This window comes from Carassius carassius, chromosome 6 (assembly GCF_963082965.1).
Source record: "Carassius carassius chromosome 6, fCarCar2.1, whole genome shotgun sequence".
NCBI classification, from domain to species: Eukaryota; Metazoa; Chordata; class Actinopteri; order Cypriniformes; family Cyprinidae; genus Carassius; species Carassius carassius.
In genome coordinates this window covers 37110175-37133731 of record NC_081760.1, presented here as the reverse complement: position 1 = coordinate 37133731, position 23557 = coordinate 37110175, and the positions used below count along the sequence as shown (strand labels likewise).

Sequence of the window (23557 nt, the reverse complement as noted above, 5' to 3'; positions counted from 1 at the left end):
GCCACTAGCTGCTAATAGAGTCTAGTCAGAAATAACATTACCCCCAGGCAAATGCGTTTAGTGCTGCTAGAGCTGGTGGTTCCCGACGTTCCTGGCTTTTCGTCGTCATCGTCTGGCAATGAAAATACTGAAGGAAATGCGTTTTTCAAAAGCGTGGGTCTCTTCAATCCTAGGGGGTTAGGCGCATAATCTTCGGGCTTGAAATGTAAACTGCACACCGTCTGATTTTTTTAGTGCTTCAAGTGTTGTGTCCTCACCAAACTTAGGGTTATTGATAGCCCGCAGCCACTTTTTGCACAAGTCCGTATCTTTCGGGAATCTGTGAATACTTACTCCGGGTATTTTCCTTGTTCTTGAACAACATCCCGGTACTATGCAAGTGCACACCATTTTGTCACAAAAACAGTAATTGGGTCGCAAAATAACTCTTCACAACAAATTGTGCCAAATAATTTACAATCGGTAGCGTAGAGGAGAGCTCAACTATAATCCACATTGATGGGCGGAGAAGTGGGAGTGGCCTGCGGAGCTGAGCATTGCAATGCACTATGGGGATTGTTGTCTACAGTCCACAAGCTCTAAAAAGTTATTTTCTGCCTATTATAGGCCCAGAAGGACCAAAATAAAAAAAAATGATACTATTCTACTAAATATATGACCCACTTTCAATACAGATTCATGTCTCCATGGGTGGAATGACCCTTTAACACTGGGGATTTTGCTGTGTGGTTGGTGCCCCTGGGGATAATCCGGCTCCGAGCATAACATGGTTTTGAATAGTTCTGACTGCTCTAAAATATAAATAATTATCATAGACTTAGCACAATAATTTAAGGCTAGGTAAAACAGGTTGATGTATTATGTACTTGCTATTTTTTGTGTAGCTCTTAGTAGAACAAAATTATTGCAAAGGATTACAGTATTTATTACAGTAATGAAATCATGGAAAATACAATACCTGGCACCATTACAGTAATGAAAATTTGGTGTAAAATGTGCTAATTTGTCAATGATGCCATAATAAAAAATTAAGACTTTCTGACAATGTTCAAATGTAATGAATTTAGCAATAAAATCATACAGTATGAACAGAAAAAAACAGGTCTCCCATGAGCATCGGATCGACCACTTGTTCTTCATTTTACTGAGCTGTAGATCACATCTTCAGCTCTGGGGAGAGATTAAATGAATATGTTAATGTGGCACTTCAGAAAGTCCCACCAGCAGACTACAATCCATCATGTCAACCCAAAACATTGAGAGCTCTGATTAAGCATCAAATATGTTTCATTTGGGTTCAGATGAATCATTTCTCACCTGTTGGCATCAGACGGATGTTGCATCTCAATGGTCTCTTCAGTCTTGTTCATGTCTTTGTTCTTGAAGTGATGGACACTGGCATACTGAACATCTTCAACATCTCCAGAGTCTTTGGGTTTGGGTTCCTTTTTTTTAATGTTGGCATACAGATCATCCCTCTGATTGGCTGATACTACTGAATACACTGGAACATCATTGGTCGAAGCTGTTTCTGCAGATCTGCCAACACGATCCTCCTGCTGTTGTAAAAATAACTACATAATCACATAGATATCAGCAGATCAATCTGAAACATCATGTCAAATATTTGTCAAGCAACAGTACATGATCTTGTTAGTTTAAATTTTTATATATGCTTAAATATTCTTTCTATATCATGATCCTGCTGATCCTGAAACTTGCCTGATTTTGTCTGACTCTTTCAGCTCCACCGTCTCTTTTCTTCCATCTTCGGAAAAAAACACTTTGTTAAAAAAGAACTGAACAGTAATTTATTGTAAGTAACATTTAATATTTAGTCATAAGTAAATTCTGCATTTGTGTTAACTTGTGAAATTACTTTGAAATGCAGGAACTCACTTCATAAACACAATGATGATGATGATGATGAAGATCAATCCTGCCACAGTCCCAGTAACTGTTTGTAGAACAGCTCTCTGAGTCCCTGAAACAAGATGTTCATGAAGATTATTTCACACTAAAGACAGACAAAACTGAAAGAGTGTTTATAGTAAATACCTTCAACAGCGACTGAAACAGAGTCTGATCTCAGAGATCCATGTTGATTCTGAGCCTCACAAGAGTAGCGTCCGCTGTGACTGGAGTTAAAGCTGGAGATGATGAGACTCTGTCCAGATCCAACAGCTGAGTTTTGATTCTCCTTAAACCATCTGAAGATGAGAGCAGGAGGGTTTGAGTCACTGCTGCAGCTCAGAGTCACTGAATCTCCCTCCACTATTTCACCAGACGGACTGATGGACACCGAGACGCTCTGTGGAGGATCTAGATTAAACATATTTAAATGATGAGAATAATTACATTATTCATCTCATGACCTTCTCTTATCATTGTTAACAATTACTAAAGTGTCTCTGCAAGCTGAAACTGAAAGAGATTTTATTTGAGTGACGATCAGAAAGGTTAAAATTACATCTGAATAGATGCACAGTAAATAAAACAATATTACATGTACTGATTTATCAACATGCGATTCATAAAGACGGTCTCTAAAAACAGATTTATAAATCACATTAATTTGACATATTAGTAGATTAATAAAGAAAAATGGCATGCAGTCTGTATGATTGGGCCGAATTTATCAAACAAATCTGAACTAAATTCAAAAATCTCAGAGAATAATAAACCAATGTTAATGGACCAGTTTGTACTCACATTCAATATTAAGATAAACGGGTGGAGAGATCAGATGCTCATATCCTGAAACAGCACACTGATAGTTTCCTGCATCTTGACGACTGACTGACTGCAGCTGAAGCTGATTCTCTTTCACGTTTCCTTTAGTTAATCTCTGTGTGTTCCTGAACCAGATGAATGTTGTTTGTTGAGGCAGAGAGCAGCTGCTTTTACATTTCAGAGAGACTGAATCTCTCTCTTTCACACTCTGCTGTGTCTCCACCTGCAGGTCTGACAGAACAACAGCAACAACACTGATTCACCATCAGATTAATAAAATAAATTATAAAATATTATAACAACTGAAACTTCAAGGTGATGAAACTAATGAAGAATGAATCATTTATGTTGATGCATTTATCAGATCCTTTTATCCAAAGTGACTTACATTGATTCAAGGTAAATATTTTATCAGTTCATGTATTTCTTGGGAACTGAACCCATAACTTTAGCATTACTAGTGTCGTGATCTACTTTCTGAGCTACAGGAATAACAGGTGACTGCTGCATAATGTGTGTGTGTGTGTGTGTGTGTGTGTGTGTGTGTGTGTGTGTGTGTGTGTGTGTGTGTGTGTGTGTGTGTGTGTGTGTGTGTGTGTGTGTGTGTGGTGTGTTTCTGAGAGGTCACTAACTCTACCGGTGATGTCCAGCTGAGCTCCAGGAATCCCCGTCCATTTTCCCTTCTCAATGTTTGTAATGAATCTGCAGTAGTAGAGATGTTTATCAGCTTCTGTTACATCTGTCAGAGTGATGCTGTAAGTGTCTTCATTTTCATTTTCACACTGAACTCTTCCTCTGTTTTCTGGAACTAAACACAGCTTTGGTAGATCTCCATCAGTTACACCAGGTTTGGTCCAAAAGACTGTTTCAATCTTATAATCACTAGGATATTTTAAAGTACAGGACATTTTCACTGTTGATCCCTTTAATGCACAAACATATGAAGGGCTGTAATTCACTCCCCAATCCTGCAGACCATCATTCCCTGAAACACGAAACACAGATATGACAAATATTATTAGGCTTTAATGAATCTTTCATTTCTTTTAGTTTTCCGCTGATGTTGAACTTGGTGTGAAATAACTAGTGAAATATTTCACTAATGTAAATGAATCAGCTTATACTCACATTGTACTTTAAGATAAACGGGTGGAGAGATCAGATGCTCATATCCTGAAACAGCACACTGATAGTTTCCTGCATCTTGACGACTGACTAACTGCAGCTGAAGCTGATTCTCTTTCACGTTTCCTGTAGTTATTCTCTGTGTGTTTCTGAACCAGATGAATGTTGTTTGTTGAGGCAGAGAGCAGCTGCTTTTACATTTCAGAGAGACTGAATCTCTCTCTTTCACACTCTGCTGTGTCTCCACCTGCAGGTCTGACAGAACAACAGCAACAACTCTTTCTCTATTTCACCATCATCTTAAAGTGAGAGTTCACACAAAAACTCAAATTCAGTCTTTATTTATCATTCAGCTGTTGTTCTAAAGCCATGTGGCCTCTTTCTTTTTCAGAACATATTGTTAAAAATGTCCTGCTTGAGATTATCCATTTAATAACAGTTCAATTCGTGTTTACATGCATTGCACTTTTCATAACACAAAATTATTTCAATGCTTTACAGCCAATGCATGTTTCAAAGAAACAATGTCTTTGTGGCCAAATAAATAATCTAGCATTATTTCCTTTAATCTCTTCCTTTGATTTCAAAATTGATCGAAGACAATAACTAATCTCTTCTGGTCATAATATCATATAACAATGATGTACAGCTCTAGCATAATGCAAATCAATATTCAGTTAAACATATAAAATGAAATATGAATGGTGATCTTCTTCAGGCTTTAAAAACAGGATGCAAACGCTTTCAAAAACACTCTCATGCAACTCATGTTGTATATTCTAACTGGATATGTGCAATGACACCTGAACAGAGGCGGATCTACGGGGTGGCGAAGGGTGGCAGCTGTCACCCCTGGGATACAGTCTTGCCACCCCTGTTGCCACCCCATTTCCCACATAGCAACATTGTGTCGGCCCAGATCCGGCCCACATCTGGCACCCGTGGAAAGATGATCTGGCCCACATGCAGCGTGGAATGATGGCCCTTGGACGGACCGCTCCTGTTTGCCAGATTTGAGCCACAAGCAGGCCACAGCAATGCCACATGTCAGCCAAGAGTAAAGAAATTAACCAGAAATGGACCTTATCTGAACCGCAAAATCTGTGTATATTAAATATGAAGTAATTTCAGCCTTAATAAGCCTGTTAACAAGCAGAATCACTGAAGGAAAGAAGAGAACAGAAAAAGAGATGAGCAGAAACACAAGAACTACAACTGACTTCAGTCACAACCTTAGATGAAATCAACTGAAGATAAAAGAAGACATGAAATATCTCAAGATCTCACCAGAGGAGGATTAAACAACTCCACAAACTGCATTAACAGCTTCACTTATTACTAACCAGATTGACTTTATTTCTGTTAGACATCTACAAAAGTTTTTATTGAGAATTAACAGAGGTTTCACTCTAATGTGTGTCACCATAACAGTGATTAGCGTTTTCATTAGTTGCGCTCTTAACTCTTATTCTATCTTTTGTCTTTTTTAGCTGCTGTGACGGTGTGTTTGTTAAACACATTTGCAGCTTCAAAGAAAGCTAGAGTGACATGATATCAAGTGACCGCTGTTATCTGTTGATGGTTTTATAATCATAATGAAGTACATTGGTTCACTGATGTTTTTTTTTATCTAACAATTATGTTGTTCCAGTGATACATTCATATTACAAACCCTGTGTTTCTCCTGCATGAGAGCCAGCAGTTTTATAATAATCAGTTAAAATCCTTTAACAAACATGAGCTAAAAAAAAAACTTAACCTATGCTGCCACACACAGATATAAACAATCAGCACATGAATCTCAATAATGGTGACAATCAAGAATATTTTGATTGATTGATTGATTGATTGATTGATTGATAGCACTTTATTGTCCGTGTACACGGAAATTTGTCTTGCAATACAAGCTCCAACAACTACAATGCAACAACCTACAAAAACAAACTAAAAACATATAAGCATCAGTAACAACATAAATAGATAGTTAATATGATGGTGGGCCCTGCCCCATCTGCCCTGCAAGAGTGGTCTTCAATATCCATAAAAAATATAAATAAAAATAAAAGTGGGTAGGAATTAACACTTCTTTACTCTCCCGTATTTATTCAGCAGAGATATGGACAGAGGAACAAATGAGTGTTCCGCCCAAGTGCCATCATTCCACGCTGCATGTGGGCCAGATCATCTTTCCATGAGTGCCAGATGAGGGCCGGATCTGGGCCGACGCAATGTTGCTATGTGGGTTATAAATCAGATAATATTTTTAAAGTACATTTTATGTTCATAGCCTACACGTTGAAGGCCAAGGAGACCCGCACCAAAGAAGAGAAGAGAGGTTGCAGTGAGTTTAGAGGTAAGTTTGACACCAAGTCGAAAAAGTCCATAAGCAGACAGTTAACCCTGCAATAACCATATTATTCCATTATTTACATCTGCAATTCTTTGTTGTCTCGTCAAATTTTTCTATGATTGTCTGGTCGGCTAAGGATCTAACATTAGTCTAGCTCTTTGTGTGTGTTTAAACTACTGCTGTCACAAAATTGGCATGCATCCACTTTCCCTGCATCTATGACTATCCAATTTTGAAAAATGGTCGACATGCCAAATACTGGTGATGCACAAGCACTGCACGTTTGACTCACATGGACTGCAGGGTAGAGAACAAAACACATTCAATGAAAACCGTAGCATTTTAAATTATGAATAATGTCCATGGCCCCCCTCCTGAAACCTCATGACACACCAGGAAAAAATCTCTAGATCCGCCACTGCACCAGAACATACACAGCAAAATCCCCAGTGTTAATTTAACACTCTGAGTGTGGACTCATATAAACACTGAAGCAGTGTTAAAAGTAACACTGAAGCAGAGTTGAAGTTAATGAGATAATTAAGACGTTAATTGAGTTATGATTGACCATTATTGAAGACACCTGATGTTAACAAGCAGAATCACCAAACGAGAAAATCACAATTTGTGTGTCACCATTATAGTGGTCAGTGTTTGCTTCAGTTGGGATCTTGGCTTGTGGCTTTTTACTTTTAAAAATTGTGGGGCAGCCAAGAGCAAAAGTCATCGGGTGGTGATGATTATGTTTTAATGTAATTGTTGTTTGACTTGAGTTACTGAACTTATTTACAGTGTTTTCTCTAAATACTTCTCCATTATTGATTGTAAAAGCTTTGATTCCACAATGAAAGAGTCTGCATTTTCTATACATTTTGTAGCTTTCTCTTGCAAGTGATTCTGATTTTATATTTTTTAAATTAAAGAGTCTTTATTTAAGGCACACACAGATAACAAGAATCAGCGTATGAATCTCAACAACGGTGACAAACAGCATATCCAGATAAACAGATCTACTCTGACCGTCACAAAACTAGATACTAAAAATTCACATAAAAACAGCAAAAATAAAATATAGTTAGAATAAAAAGTTAAAAAGACAGTTCAGCTAATAATTTATTCATGCCGCAATGCATGATGGGAGCCATGGATGTGTTTTTATTGGCTACAACATGCTTTTTTGATGGTCACCGTTGTTGTGATGCTCACGCTGATTCTTGAGGTCTGTGTGTCTAAACCAGTGGTTCCCAAACCTGTCCTGGAGTACCCCAAACACTACACATTTTCTTTGTCTCCCTAATTAAACACATCTGATTCAACTCGTTATCACATGGGTTAATGAGCTGATGAGTTGAATCAGATGTTTTTAATTAGGGAGACAAAGAAAATGTGTAGTGTTTGGGGTACTCCAGGACAGGCTTAGGAACCACTGGTCTAAACTAAAGAGTTTTTTTTTTTTTTTTTTTTATGTAGAACTAACTTTTAAAAACATGTCATATTATGCCAAAATTGCTGGATTTTTTTTCCCACTTAATTTATGTATACATTAAAGAAACCTGAACTCACGCATTCAGGTCACTCCATGAGAATTAGTTCAAACCACAATCAATAGCACACATGATTGCCTTTGCTCTGGTCTGTATGTTATAATTCAGTTACTACAGCACACAAAGTCTAAAGTAAATAACTGAAGGTTCAAGATCACAACTAAAGCAAACACTGACCACTATAATGGTGACACACAAATAGTGATTTTCTTGTTTGGTGATTCTGCTTGTTAACATCAGGTGTCTTCAATAATGGTCAATCATAACTCAATTAACTTCTTAATTATCTCATTAACTTCAACTCTGCTTCAGTGTTACTTTTAACACTGCTTCAGTGTTTATATGAGTCCACACTCAGAGTGTTAAATTAACACTGGGGATTTTGCTGTGCATGGAATGCAAGTCAAAACTCACATTATTTTAATACAGTTTTGCATCTTTTGTTAAAGCATTAAGAACGTCACAATTTACGTTCATTACATGAACAACCAATCAGGACATTTTATGACATTTCTCTTTTTGTGTTCAGAAAAAATGAAGTGACCTTCAGCCAAGTATGGTGACCCATACTCAGAATTCGTGCTCCGCATTTAACCCATCCAAAGTGCACACACACACACAGACACACACACAGCCGGAGCAGTGGGCAGCCATTTATGTTGTGGCACCCAGGGAGCAGTTGGAGGTTTGTTGCCTTGCTCAAGAGCACCTAAGTCATTGTATTGCCAGCCCGAGACTTGAACCCACAATCCTAGGGTTAGGAGTCAAACTCTCTAACTACTAGGCCTAGACTTCCCCAAACAGAGGAACATGTACGGGAAACGAAGGAATGTCATACGACAGATGCAGTTACATAATAAAGTGCTTGATGTGTGTGTGTGTGTGTGTGTGTGTGTGTGTGTATGTGTGTGTGTGTGTGTGTTTCTGAGAGGTCAGTACCGGTGACGTCCAGCTGAACTCCAGGAATCCCCGTCCATGTTCCTCTATATGTAGTGAATCTGCAGTAGTAGAGATGTTTATCAGCTTCTGTTACATCTGTCAGAGTGATGCTGTAAGTGTCTTCATTTTCTACGTCACACTGAACTCTTTTACTCTTTTCCAGATCTAAACAAAGGTTCAGTGGATCTCCATCAGTTACAGCTGGTCTGGTCCAGAAGACTGTTTCAATCTTATAATCACTAGGATATTTTAAAGTACAGGACATTTTCACTGTTGAACCCTTTAATGCACAAATATATGAAGGGCTGTAATGCACTCCCCAATCCTGCTGACCATCACCCCCTGAAACACAGTAATGAGAGAGTGAGGTGGTGTTTCTGGTGATTTGATCCAGTGCACAAAAAGTATCTTTTTATTTTGACCATTTTTATTTGTTAGCTAAACACTCATGTTAGTATAAAAGCTACAAATTGTGAAGAGCTCGATCATCTTTTCAAAGAGTGTTAAAGTGTCTGTATAGTGACTGAAGACTCACCCGCAGTCATGATCATGAAGATCAGAGGAAGTGACATCATGAGTGATGTTGCCATAGTGATTTCTGCGATCATAAAACTGACAGATATGACTTAATGAGCATCATCTATATAGATCTCAAACTCTATTGTCCTAATATTGGATAGAGATGGTGATGATTTCTGAATAGTTCAGTGCTCAGTGAAGGCTTGACATGTGCTGAGGAGGTTTCTCATGTCAGGCCTCATGTAAAGATCTTCACACATTATTTACATACTCAGATAGCACAGGTACGTCTGCAAGAAGTCTGTTAAAGATCGCTTCATCTGGAAAGCACCTGCTGTGTACAAATCTCTGATAGACATCTTATGTCAGTTTTAAATGCATTCTACATCATAAACATCTTAAAGACTTTTTATAACATCAATTTAACATCTGCTAGGAAACATCCAATAGACATATTGTAGATGAGCAAACACTCTCAAAAACACGTCTTGCAGACTCAGACATTAACAGACGTCTCTGTGATGTACGTGTGCTATCAGGGTATGAATCTACAACATGTATCTTCAACTCATCACCACATTTGTTCAAATATATGTTGTAGCCCTTCAGAATTATTTTACCTAATGTTAAATAATGGTAAAAATGGTCTTACCACGCTGCAGTGTCAATGTCTCAGTGTCGGCAGCCAAATGAGAGAAATATCAGCAGTTTATGTGTAAGTTTTCACACATGAATCTGCATTTAAAGATTCCTCTTTCTGCATATGCATAACACCATCTCAACTACACAACAACAACTAGAAAAGTCTCCAGATCCAAATAAATAAGCTTTAGAATTGACTTTTGTTAAATCTTTGTGAGAGAATATGTGAAACATGATTGCTTTGTAAAGATACTCATCATAACTGGAGGAGCATCAAGATTTTTTAATGGATGAAGGTTTACAGCTCTTAGGTTCAAGATCCTCTTTCTAACACAAACTCTTTTTTTAACTTATGAAGCAATGATGCAACACAACTACATTTACACAATCAGAAACATGAGCAAATACATGGTGTTTAAGTGAGTCGGTGTCAGTTTCTGACCGACAACACAAGCACTTACACACCAGACTGACAGCAGATAGTATTAATGTCACGCTTGAGGCAAGGAAGAAGTGAGGATTTAAATGCAGTACAATTTATTAACAAAAAATTATAAAATAATCTAAACAAAGCAGATAAACCCAGACAAAGCTAAAAACACAGAACAGTTCACATAAGCAAAACAACGACCAGCAATACTTCAAAATAAGAGTCAATAAAACACAAGACGGGAACATGTAAAAATTAAAGCTCTTCAAAATCACAAACAGATCTACTGAATACCTCCCAAAACAAGAGAACTGGGATTCATTACTCGAACCTTTTCTGCATTTCCTTTCACTTTTCTGTCATGTGGTGGTCAAAAAGATGAAGCACATTTTATTGATAGTTGCATAAAGTTAGTTTAGAAGCAATAAAAGTTATCAAAGCAATTATTGTAGTTTTTCGGTTGCACCTTATTTTACAGTGTGCACTTACCTGTACTATAACGATTAAGAGAAAATATAATTTTTGTTGTTATTTCATAGTTAATATGTCGTTGTGTCCTGTAGTCTATGATGCAGTACCGAAAGACTCCAGCAGAGGGTGAAGCACAGGCACATGGGTTCCCTTCCCCCACTCATAATACAGAAGTTGAAGGCAGTGTTGCCAAGTCTGTGGTTTTTCTGGTGAACTGGACAACTTTAACACTGTTGCAGCTGGTTGCTTTTCATGTCTGTCGGTTTAAATGACCCCATAACTTGATATTTTGTACCTGGAATGCTAATTTTACAAGGGAAACCCACCAGAACGTAAACGTGTATTTTATCTCCTTACCGCAATTGTTAAACGTGGACACCCCCTCAAACTGGATTGGGCTAGTTTTGGCTAGTTTTGAATAGTGATTGGGCGGCTTTTGTTTTGAAAACCTGGTAAGGTTAACCCTGGTTGAAGGAAACACAACAAGTGTTCGTGTCTGTCTGTTTAAAATATCTATGTTCCCCTTTTTCAGGTAATCCCCTCAATATCCTAATAGTAATGATCAAATAGGTTTGAGTATATACGGTATTCGTATAATTATTATGTCTGTATTGTGAAAAAAGGGATGAGATTGAGTCGAACAGGTTGAACGTGAATACATGCACTGTACTGTTAATATAGCTAGTAAGTATAAGATTATCTAACAACACTTATGAGGAGAAAACAGTATTATGCTGTTAAAATGATTATCTCTTCACAAGTTTTATTCTCATTTGAGTTTGTATCGTAGATGAGTGAGTGTTAAAAGGTCAGTGCTAAATCCTTCCAATTTAAATTTAGCTTGATACGACTTCATTACATTGAAAATGTGTACATTTTTATATTGTGATAACTGAAATGTTATTAGATTGAGACACACGTTAAGGACAGAGTACACATGACCTGTGAGTAAAGAGTTTAATGTATAGTATTACACATATTTTGATTTAAGGTAATATGATGGAGGGACTATGTCTCCCGGCTGGCCTGGGAACGCCTCGGGGTTCCCCCAGAAGAGCTGGAGGAAGTGGCTAGGGAGAGGGAAGTCTGGGCGTCTCTGCTTAGACTGTTGCCCCCGCGACCCGGCCGCGGATAAACGGAAGATGATGGATGATTTATTCTGCATTGTCTTTATTTTATACAAGTTATTTTGTCACACATACAGGTGCAAGCTAACCTGATTGATATAGTGTTTTATTCCAATTGATGCTCATTTCTTTATTTGTTTTGTTAGAAAGTACAATATGTGTAACTTTGTGTATAATAATAATGCAATGATTTTAAATACAAGTTGGGATGCATTTCTTGGTTATATTGTAAAAATGGAATGGTTCTTTTACCCACTTATAATGCAGAAGTTGAGGGAAACTCAACATCTGTTCATGTCTGTCTGTTTAAAATGTCTGTGTTCCCCTTTTTCAGGGAGACTACTTCCAGTCTATTTACTTCAGAAAATACTGGAATACATAAGGAACTCACATGGGTTAGGGTTAGGTTCAGGGGAAGGATCAGCGATAGTACCAAGTTATTACAATAACAAGTACATAGTTTGTACATGTATTTTATCTGTTTATTATATCATTCATTTCATGAGATCAGAAGCAATGAGACTTATGACAGCAAATATTACACAAGACATATATTTCTGAATCTTTGTATAAAATTAGATGTCAAACTCTAAAAGCATATCACCATAAAACTATATAAAAAAAATATATATATTGGAGGTGAAAATGAATCCATGTGACTTAAGATTTAATATCAGCTTTTTGAAACTCACTTATTTACTGATTGCATGAAAAAACATCTGCACACGAGGATGTGTAACAACATCTGCAGTGTTTCAAACAGGGTAACATCTTTAGGATTTCCTAAAACTTCACGTTTCTAGAGATACAGTAATAAAGAGATACAGTAAAGTGTCTCTCTTTCCTCGTATATAGCATTAAACTAGAAATAAACTGTAGGATTGTACAAACTATTGATAATATAAATTATGAAACCAGACATATTCATATGCAGATAGCAACTCATAACAGACCCAAAATATGTGCTGTTGATTTCCATTCTCAGTATTCATATTCACCACTTCTTTCCTTCTGTCCTTATATCCTAATGTATAATACTATCACCAATGATGAAAAACACAGAAGATACAAGTGAAATGCTTATGCTGGATGTCAAACTTTATTAGGTTACTTCAATAAAGATACAGTAGAACAAAATCCACTGATAGAGCAGCTAGAAACTTTAATACAATCAGTTACAAATTGTCCAGAGTTTAACAAGAAAACGCTGCTTGAAAATAACATAATTCATCTTCAATCCTCCAGTGAAGAGATACTAAACTACATTATTAAATATGTTACATTATAATGTTACTTAAAAAACAAACAGAAATACACGTTAAAATATAAAATCATATTTGTGAGTGCAGCACAAGTATAATGAAAATGTGCAATGCACAATATTGGAAAGACTGAAAAAAAAATACATTTCTGCAAACTGTTATAAGCTCAATTACAGTAAACACTTTTACTTCAAAAAGGTTTAAGAAAATTACTTATAATAAACAAAGCATCAAATTATGAGTTTCTGGGGAGCATCTGTATTTCCATCTGAGCAGTAATTCTGTGAGGAGAGTTTAATGTGGATGTGCTGAAGTTACTGCTAGAGTCTCATAATCAGAGGATCTGGCCTGAAGATCGAGAGCCGTGTAGGTGTCATCAGGAGGTCTGAAGTCACCAGACTGTGAGAGACAGATGAACAGAACAGTCTGTGTTTATATGGATCTGCTGAATGTGAGAGTAAAAACTGTTTGAGATATTTACTGACTCTGATCGTGCTGTAAATGTCAGCTGATGTTCTGGACGCTGGATCCAGAGCTGTGTATGTATCATCACTCGAGTCAGCCGTCTACAGAGAAAGATTGTCTTTTATTTATAGCTCAGTGCAACATCATCAAATATTGCAGTTGAAGATGGAGGTGTGTGTTTACCTGCTTTTGATTCACGTCTTCAGTTCCACATTCTCTCTTCCTCTTCCTACTGAAAACAGGAGAAAACTATTAAAATGTTAAAACATCACATAAATAAAAAATACTAAAATCAGGAAAAAGTATTTTTTTTCTAGAAAATAAGATAAAGTGTGCATATATTTTAAATTTACTGGAAAAAAAAGATTAATTTTGTGTCAAGACAAACTTCATTCACCTCCTGAACACAATGATGATGATGATGATGATGATGATCAATCCTGCCACAGTCCCAGTAACTGTTTGTAGAACAGCTCTCTGAGTCCCTGAAAGATGTTCATGAAGATTATTTCACACTTCCCACATTATTTGTGGCGGCACTCCCCTGCCCCCTGTGACGAGTATTGAATATTAAAGTCGGGTTGACGTCTAAACCCAACTTTGTTTGACGTCAAACTCCGACATCAGACAGACGTTGAATTTTGGTTGGAATAAGCACCACACTGCAACAAAGGGTGAAATGCATGGCAGCACATTAAATATCTCAAGATCTCAGCAGGGGAGGATTAAACAACTCCACAAACAGCATTACCAGCTTCACGTATTACTAACCAGACTGACTTTATTTCTGTCAGACGTCTACAAAAGCTCTTATTGAAAATTAACAGGGGTTTAACTCTAATGTGTTTAATTTCCATAACAGCATAACAGTTAAACACCATAACAGTGATTCGTGTTTCCATTAGTTGGGCTCTTAACACTTATTGTATGTTTTGGCTATTGTGGCTGCTGTGATAGTTTGTTTGTCGAGCACATTTGCAGCATCAAAGAAAGCTAAAGTTACATGAGATCAGATGATGGCTGTTACCTGTTAATGGTTTTATAATCATCATGAAATAACCTGATTCACTGATGTTTTTTAATCTAACAATTATGTTGTTCCATTAGTACATTCATATTACAAACCCGGTGTTTCTGCCACATGTAAAATATTGTCTCTTGAAAATCGTTCATTAATAATAAATAACCACTTTGGGTCAATGATGATAAAAATATTTATCTTAATCATTTTTCTTCATGATGATGAAAACTATATCACCTTATCTTTGTTTATGGCTCCTTTTATAACAAATTGTGTGTTTTGGTAAACACTATTACAGGATCCACAAACTTATTAAGCCAAGAGTCAAACTACACAACTAAATCAAACACTGATCACAATAATGGTGACCAAACATTTTCAAATAAAACATCAACATCTAAACCTCTGTTAATTCTCAAAAAGAACTTCTGTAGACGTCTGACAGAAATAAAGTCAAACTGTTTAGTAATAAGCGAAGCTGGTAATACATGTACTGCCATGCATTTCACCGTTTTTTATGTTTTTTTGGGGGGGGGGGGTTTATTCCAGCCAAAATTCAGCATCTGCCCAACATTGGAGCTTGACGTCAAACAGTCGTTGGATTTAGACGTCAACTCGATTTTCATTTTCAACCAAAATCCAACGTCTAACCGCTATTATTATGTTTGAGATATCAATCACTGGTCGATGACCATAATGTTTGTATAAACTGTAGGTAACAACTGGTAAAATGTACATCTAGGTCATAAAAACCATAATAATACCTACACTTAAATATTTTCTTCTCAGCCATGTCATCAATTGCTCTTGAGCGAAATCTCCTCATCCGTTGTCTGATTGGAATTTTGCAAGGATTTCTGTGTAGTTAAAGTGTGTGTAGCCTGAATCTATCATCTTTTTTTGTAACTTACCCACATTAAAGTGTTTTAAAAAAGAATGCATGAAGCTAGAATGAAATGTTTTTGTTTACAAGCAGATACACTGTTTTTTCTTTGTATGTTTTGCATGCTCAGATATTCATGTAACAAAATTTATACAAATTCAAACCTAAATAGGGACATAGTAGTCTTAAAGTATGATATAAATTTCACTTAAATAAAACTTATGAATATACTTGCAGTATAAGTGTACAAAGTATTTAATTAGTAAACTATCAGTAAATCAAGTTCACTTTTATTATAATTGCTGTATAAACTACAAACATAGAGGTTTGCTACTGTTATACTTAAAGTATATTTAAAAGTATATTTTATATACTAGAAAGTGGGCAGATTTAGTCCCAAGGAGTATTGAAACAGTACACTTACAAGTATACTACTAGAACACTAGAACACTTTGTATACTTGCTACATAAAGTAAACTTGAAAGTATACTTGAACTTTACTTAAGTAAACTTAATAAAATAAACTTAAAGTATACTACTTTTTGCTAAGGGTAGTGTTGACTTGGATGCTCAAAACTATGTTTATTTTATCTCTGAATATATAAATGTATGTTTTAATCATGAAACATTTAATGTGATTCAACATACCAATATAATTACTAGCTTCTAAGTCGATTTTATATACAGTAACGTTACTTTTCTATGTAAACACGCTAACGTTAGATGGATGTGAATAACCGCTGCGCTCTCATCATATTTGTGTTGTCACGCGCATGACGCAGAGTTCTAGATATAAACTCAAGATAAAATTAGAAACCTACAGCAAAAACATCTAATCTTTGCTCAATAATAATCCTACATTTTTTGCTGTTTTTCAAACATGTTAATGTTGATATGTTTTGCTAATGTTTTGATTTGTATTTATGTCAGTCAGTCAGTGAAATGTGTGGAAAATGAAGAGAAAGGCAGCAGATATAGCATCCTTCTTCAGGAAGAGTAGCAAGAAGCAGCCAAATGACTAAGACACAGGAGAATAATAGGCAGGATGAAAGAGAGAAAGACCAGACTGACCCAGAGAGTGAGGGAGAAGAATTTCCAGAGAGCACAAGCCCAAGAGAAATGTTAGGTATACCTCCACTCACACACACACTTGACTACTTAAGCACAATAACCATAGAATCAAACTAATGTAGGTTGTTTGTACTAGTTTAACTAGTGACATGTAATTTGGAAACCGCTTGTAAGTTTGCTGAATTTTCATAGTTTGCACTTGAAATTAAATTCACTTCAGTAAATAATTTCTTGTCCTTTTTAAACTTTTCATTATCATTGGGAGATATGTATTCTGTTTCCAAAGTGAATTTTCTAAGTTTTATTTTATTAAATAACTTGAGGGTGAGTAAGATTATGAGGCTCAGGATTATGGTAAACTTTAATAAAAAAATGCCATTGCAGGCTAGTTATTGTACATTATACATCGTAGTGATTTGGGCACATACAATACTTTAAAAAGTATTTTATGGTTGAATAAGTGCCGTGTTTGTTTGCAAAATTATGTTTTTTGTGCCACCCCAAAGTAACTACTGGCCCCTGCCTGGCCTCCCCTGTGAAGAATTCCTGGCTCCGCCACTGTGGAAATATAATTTCAAGGTTAATGAAAATAAATTTGCAATGCTTCATTAATTGTTTCTTAATGTGTATGTGCTGTGAGGATTTGCAGCGTTTCTTAGTTTGCATGTGCTGTGAGGATTTGCAGCGTTTCTTAGTTTGCATGTGCTGTGAGGATTTGCAACACTTGTGTTGTCAAACTGATGAAGATGTTTCTTCATTTGCTGGTGTTTTTTCAATTTGCATGTGTTTTCTTAAGTTGCAGCGTGTTGAGCTCTCTCGGCCACCGTGCTGATGCCACGCCCACTGTGTCTGTCATTTGCTCATCCCGCCACACCCCATACATAAATATGCAGATTATTTTTCTGCCAGCATAAGATGTTATTAGAAAAGGGAGAGATAGAGGTTTCTCCGGTAACAGCTGTATACAAAGCAGCACTGAGCTCACAAACACTGATTTATTAGGCATTACTCACGCAACCCAGCCCGCTACAAATAAATTAATGTATGGGACACACTGCTGAAGAGAGCTAAAACTGAGTGTTTATAGTAAATACCTTCAACAGCGACTGAAACAGAGTCTGATCTCTGAGATCCATGTTGATTCTGAGCCTCACAAGAGTAGCGTCCGCTGTGACTGGAGTTAAAGCTGGAGATGATGAAACTCTGTCCAGATCCAACAGCTGAGTTTTGATTCTCCTTAAACCATCTGAAGATGAGAGCAGGAGGGTTTGAGTCACTGCTGCAGCTCAGAGTCACTGAATCTCCCTCCACTATTTCACCAGACGGACTGATGGACACCGAGACGCTCTGTGGAGGATCTAGATTAAACATATTTAAATGATGAGAATAATTACATTATTCATCTCATGACCTTCTCTTATCATTGTTAACAATTACTAAAGTGTCTCTGCAAGATGAAACTGAAAGAGATTTTATTTGAGTGACGATCAGAAAGGTTAAAATTACATCTGAATAAATGCACAGTAAATAAAACAATATTACATGTACTGATTTATCAACACAGATTCATAAAGACGGTCTCTAAACACAGATTCATAAATCACATTCATTTGACATATTAGTAGATTAATAAAGAAAAATGGCATGCAGTCTGTATGATTGGGCTGAATTTATCAAACAAATCTGAACTAAATTCAAAAATCTCAGAGAATAATAAACCAATGTTAATGGACCAGTTTGTACTCACATTCAATATTAAGATAAACGGGTGGAGAGATCAGATGCTCATATCCTGAAACAGCACACTGATAGTTTCCTGCATCTTGACGACTGACTGACTGCAGCTGAAGCTGATTCTCTCCTGTTCCTGTAGTTAATCTCTGTGTGTTCCTGAACCAGATGAATGTTGTTTGTTGAGGCAGAGAGCAGCTGCTTTTACATTTCAGAGAGACTGAATCTCTCTCTTTCACACTCTGCTGTGTCTCCACCTGCAGGTCTGACAGAACAACAGCAACAACACTGATTCACCATCAGATTAATAAAAACATCAATAATATTATAACAATGGGAACTTTAAAGTGAATAAACTAGTTAAATTCAATTAAATTCAAATTTATTTCTGTAAACATTACAAACCAACTTTACAGAAAATTACATTTCTATAATATTTAGTAGTAGCTTATAAGTGGTGACTGTCAGTTTATGTGCATTTGACAGGATTTTTTTAGAAAAATGAATACAAGACGTAGTCAACCAGACGATTAATATTATTAACAGCAATTATTATATGACTAGTGAAGAATGAATCATTTATGTTGATGCATTTAGCAGATGCTCTTATGCAAAGTGACTTACATTGATTCAAGGTAAATATTTTATCAGTTCATGTATTTCTTGGGAACTGAACCCATAACTTTAGCATTACTAGTGTCGTGATCTACTTTCTGAGCTACAGGAATAACAGGTGACTGCTGCATAATGTGTGTGTGTGTGTGTGTGTGTGTGTGTGTGTGTGTGTGTGTGTGTGTGTGTGTGTGTGTGTGTGTGTGTGTGTGTGTGTTGTTTGTGTGTGTGTGTGTGTGTGTGTGTGTGTGTGTGTGTGTGTTGTTTGTGTGTGTGTGTGTGTGTGTGTGTGTGTTGTTTGTGTGTGTGTGTGTGTGTGTGTGTGTGTGTGTGTGTGTGTGTGTGTGTGTGTGTGTGTGTGTGTGTGTGTGTGTGGTGTGTTTCTGAGAGGTCACTAACTCTACCGGTGATGTCCAGCTGAGCTCCAGGAATCCCCGTCAATTTTCCCTTCTCAATGTTTGTAAAGAATCTGCAGTAGTAGAGATGTTTATCAGCTTCTGTTACATCTGTCAGAGTGATGCTGTAAGTGTCTTCATTTTCATTTTCACACTGAACTCTTCCTCTGTTTTCTGGAACTAAACACAGCTTTGGTAGATCTCCATCAGTTACACCAGGTTTGGTCCAAAAGACTGTTTCAATCTTATAATCACTAGGATATTTTAAAGTACAGGACATTTTCACTGTTGATCCCTTTAATGCACAAACATATGAAGGGCTGTAATGCACTCCCCAATCCTGCTGACCATCACCCCCTGAAACACAGTAATGAGAGAGTGAGGTGGTGTTTCTGGTGATTTGATCCAGTGCACAAAAAGTATCTTTTTATTTTGACCATTTTTATTTGTTAGCTAAACACTCATGTATGACAAATATTATTAGGCTTTAATGAATCTTTCATTTCTTTTAGTTTTCCGCTGATGTTGAACTTGGTGTGAAATAACTAGTGAAATATTTCACTAATGTAAATGAATCAGCTTATACTCACATTGTACTTTAAGATAAACAGGTGGAGAGATCAGATGCTCATATCCTGAAACAGCACACTGATAGTTTCCTGCATCTTGACGACTGACTGACTGCAGCTGAAGCTGATTCTCTTTCACGTTTCCTGTAGTTATTCTCTGTGTGTTTCTGAACCAGATGAATGTTGTTTGTTGAGGCAGAGAGCAGCTGCTTTTACATTTCAGAGAGACTGAATCTCTCTCTTTCACACTCTGCTGTGTCTCCACCTGCAGGTCTGACAGAACAACAGCAACAACTCTTTCTCTATTTCACCATCATCTTAAAGTGAGCGTTCACACAAAAACTCAAATTCAGTCTTTTTTTTATCACTCTGCTGTTGTTCTAAAGCCATGTGGCCTCTTTCTTTTTCAGAACACACTGTTAAAAAATGCTTTAAAATTATTTCATTGCTTTACAGCCAATGCATGTTTCAAAGAAACAATGTCTTTGTGGCTAAATAAACAATCTAGCATTATTTCCTTTAATCTCTTCTTTTGATTTCAAAATTGATCGAAGACAATAACTAATCTCTTCTGGTGCCAACATAATATCTATAACAATAATGTACAGCTCTAACATAACAGTTAAACAGATAAAATGAAATGTGAATGGTGATCTTCTTCAGGCTTTAAAAACAGGATGCAAACGCTTTCAAAAACACTCTCATGCAACTCATGTTGTATATTCTAAGTGGATTATCTGCATGGTGTGCATGTGTGATCTACGGGGTGGCAAAGGGTGGCAGCTGTCACCCCTGGGATACAGTCTTGCCACCCCTGTTGCCACCCCATTTATAAATCAGATAATATTTTTTAAGTATATTTTATGTTCATAGCCTACACGTTGAAGGTCAAGGAGACCTGCACCAAACTCCTCTCAAACTGAAATCGCTGATTTAGAATCCCCTCCCCCTCACAGTCACAATGGTTTCACCCATCACCAGCACGGCAGCGACCCCCGCGAAATTTCACCAGTCAGTGGCAGGCAGCAGGGCAGGCTGGGCAGGCTGCTCGGTGCATCTGTCTGCAGTACACAGTGTCTCAGAGAAGAGAGGTTGATAAACAGTGAGCAGTGAGTTTAGAGGTAAGTCTGACACAAAGTCGAAAAAGTCCATAAGCAGACAGTTAACCCTGCAACAACCACATTGTTCCGTTATTTACATCCGCAATACTTTGTTGTCTCATCGAATTTTTCTATGATCGTCAGGTCAGATAAGGATCTAATGTTAGTCTAGCTCTTTGTGTGTGTTTAAACTACTGCTGTCACAAAATTGGCATGCATCCACTTTCCCAGCATCTATGACTATCCAATTTTGAAAAATGGTCGACATGCCAAATACAACTGAGATATCTAAGCGGTGTCATAAGCTGGTGTTGCACAGGCACTGCACGTCTGACTCACATGGACTGCAGTGTAGAGAACAAAACACATTCAATGAAAACTGTAGCATTTTAAATTATGAATAATGTCCATGTCCCCCTCCTGAAACCTCATGCCACGCCAGGAAAAATTCTCTAGATCTGCCACTGCACCAGAACACATGGAATGCAAGTCAAAAGTCACATTATTTTAATACAGTTTTGCATCTTTTGTTAAAGCATTAAGAACGTCACAATTTACGTTCATTACATGAACAACCAATCAGGACATTTTATGACATTTCTCTTTTTGTGTTCAGAAAAAGTTAAGTGAAGTGACCTTTAGCCAAGTATGGTGACCCATACTCAGAATTCGTGCTCTGCATTTAACCCATCCAATGTGCACACACACACACACACACTGTGAACACACACCCAGAGCAGTGGGCAGCCATTTCTGTTGCGGCGCCCAGGGAGCAGTTGGGGGTTCGGTGCCTTGCTCAAGAGCGCCTCAGTCGAGGTATTGCCAGGCCAAGACTCAAACCCACAACCCTAGAGTTAGGAGTCAAACTCTCTAACCACTAGGCCACAATTTCCCCAAACAGAGGAACATGTACGGGAAAAGAAGAAATGTCATACTACAGATGCAGATGCAGTTACATGTGTGTGTGTGTGTGTGTGTGTGTGTGTGTGTGTGTGTGTGTTTCTGAGAGGTCAGTACCGGTGACGTCCAGCTGAACTCCAGGAATCCCCGTCCATGTTCCTCTATATGTAGTGAATCTGCAGTAGTAGAGATGTTTATCAGCTTCTGTTACATCTGTCAGAGTGATGCTGTAAGTGTCTTCATTTTCTTCGTCACACTGAACTCTTTTACTCTTTTCCAGATCTAAACAAAGGTTCAGTGGATCTCCATCAGTTACAGCTGGTCTGGTCCAGAAGACTGTTTCAATCTTATAATCACTAGGATATTTTAAAGTACAGGACATTTTCACTGTTGAACCCTTTAATGCACAAATATATGAAGGGCTGTAATGCACTCCCCAATCCTGCTGACCATCACCCCCTGAAACACAGTAATGAGAGAGTGAGGTGGTGTTTCTGGTGATTTGATCCAGTGCACAAAAAGTATCTTTTTATTTTGACCATTTTTATTTGTTAGCTAAACACTCATGTTAGTATAAAAGCTACAAATTGTGAAGAGCTCGATCATCTTTTCAAAGAGTGTTAAAGTGTCTGTATAGTGACTGAAGACTCACCCGCAGTCATGATCATGAAGATCAGAGGAAGTGACATCATGAGTGATGTTGCCATAGTGATTTCTGCGATCATAAAACTGACAGATATGACTTAATGAGCATCATCTATATAGATCTCAAACTCTATTGTCCTAATATTGGATAGAGATGGTGATGATTTCTGAATAGTTCAGTGCTCAGTGAAGGCTTGACATGTGCTGAGGAGGTTTCTCATGTCAGGCCTCATGTAAAGATCTTCACACATTATTTACATACTCAGATAGCACAGGTACGTCTGCAAGAAGTCTGTTAAAGATCGCTTCATCTGGAAAGCACCTGCTGTGTACAAATCTCTGATAGACATCTTATGTCAGTTTTAAATGCATTCTACATCATAAACATCTTAAAGACATTTTTATAACATCAATTTAACATCTGCTAGGAAACATCCAATAGACATATTGTAGATGAGCAAACACTCTCAAAAACACGTCTTGCAGACTCAGACATTAACAGACGTCTCTGTGATGTACGTGTGCTATCAGGGTATGAATCTACAACATGTATCTTCAACTCATCACCACATTTGTTCAAATATATGTTGTAGCCCTTCAGAATTATTTTACCTAATGTTAAATAATGGTAAAAATGGTCTTACCACGCTGCAGTGTCAATGTCTCAGTGTCGGCAGCCAAATGAGAGAAATATCAGCAGTTTATGTGTAAGTTTTCACACATGAATCTGCATTTAAAGATTCCTCTTTCTGCATATGCATAACACCATCTCAACTACACAACAACAACTAGAAAAGTCTCCAGATCCAAATAAATAAGTTTTAGAATTGACTTTTGTTAAATCTTTGTGAGAGAATATGTGAAACATGATTGCTTTGTAAAGATACTTATCATAACTGGAGGAGCATCAAGATTTTTTAATGGATGAAGGTTTACAGCTCTTAGGTTCAAGATCCTCTTTCTAACACAAACTCTTTTTTTAACTTATGAAGCAATCATGCAACACAACTACATTTACACAAT

General features: G+C 37.1%; 1 protein-coding gene across 3 annotated transcripts; it reads right to left on the bottom strand.

Moving 5' to 3' along the window:
* Window positions 1–1094: 1094 nt before the first annotated feature.
* On the bottom strand, window positions 1095–23339 carry LOC132142833 (B-cell receptor CD22-like). Of its 3 annotated transcripts, XM_059553002.1 has the most exons (13): window positions 23179–23339; window positions 22542–22618; window positions 22007–22348; window positions 19911–20162; window positions 19330–19677; window positions 18316–18578; window positions 3371–3701; window positions 2713–2964; window positions 2059–2322; window positions 1900–1984; window positions 1723–1768; window positions 1318–1559; window positions 1095–1170 (listed from the first exon to the last, which is right to left on the bottom strand). In XM_059553002.1, the coding sequence occupies exons 2-13, from the start codon at window positions 22612–22614 to the stop codon at window positions 1137–1139; spliced, it is 2532 nt and encodes an 843-aa protein (XP_059408985.1). In that variant the 5' UTR covers window positions 22615–22618; window positions 23179–23339; the 3' UTR covers window positions 1095–1136. The 3 variants fall into 3 exon arrangements, with proteins under 3 accessions (XP_059408985.1, XP_059408986.1, XP_059408987.1); XM_059553003.1 differs by lacking the exons at window positions 18316–18578; window positions 19330–19677; window positions 19911–20162; ... (1 more) ...; window positions 22542–22618; window positions 23179–23339 and adding exons at window positions 3862–4113; window positions 8692–9033; window positions 9227–9303; window positions 9863–10171 and having other exon boundaries at window positions 3371–3718; XM_059553004.1 differs by lacking the exons at window positions 1095–1170; window positions 1318–1559; window positions 1723–1768; ... (2 more) ...; window positions 2713–2964; window positions 3371–3701 and adding exons at window positions 13343–13541; window positions 13628–13708; window positions 13791–13839; window positions 14005–14092; window positions 17677–17940 and having other exon boundaries at window positions 18330–18578; window positions 22542–23339.
* Between the last annotated feature and the right edge of the window lie 218 nt (window positions 23340–23557).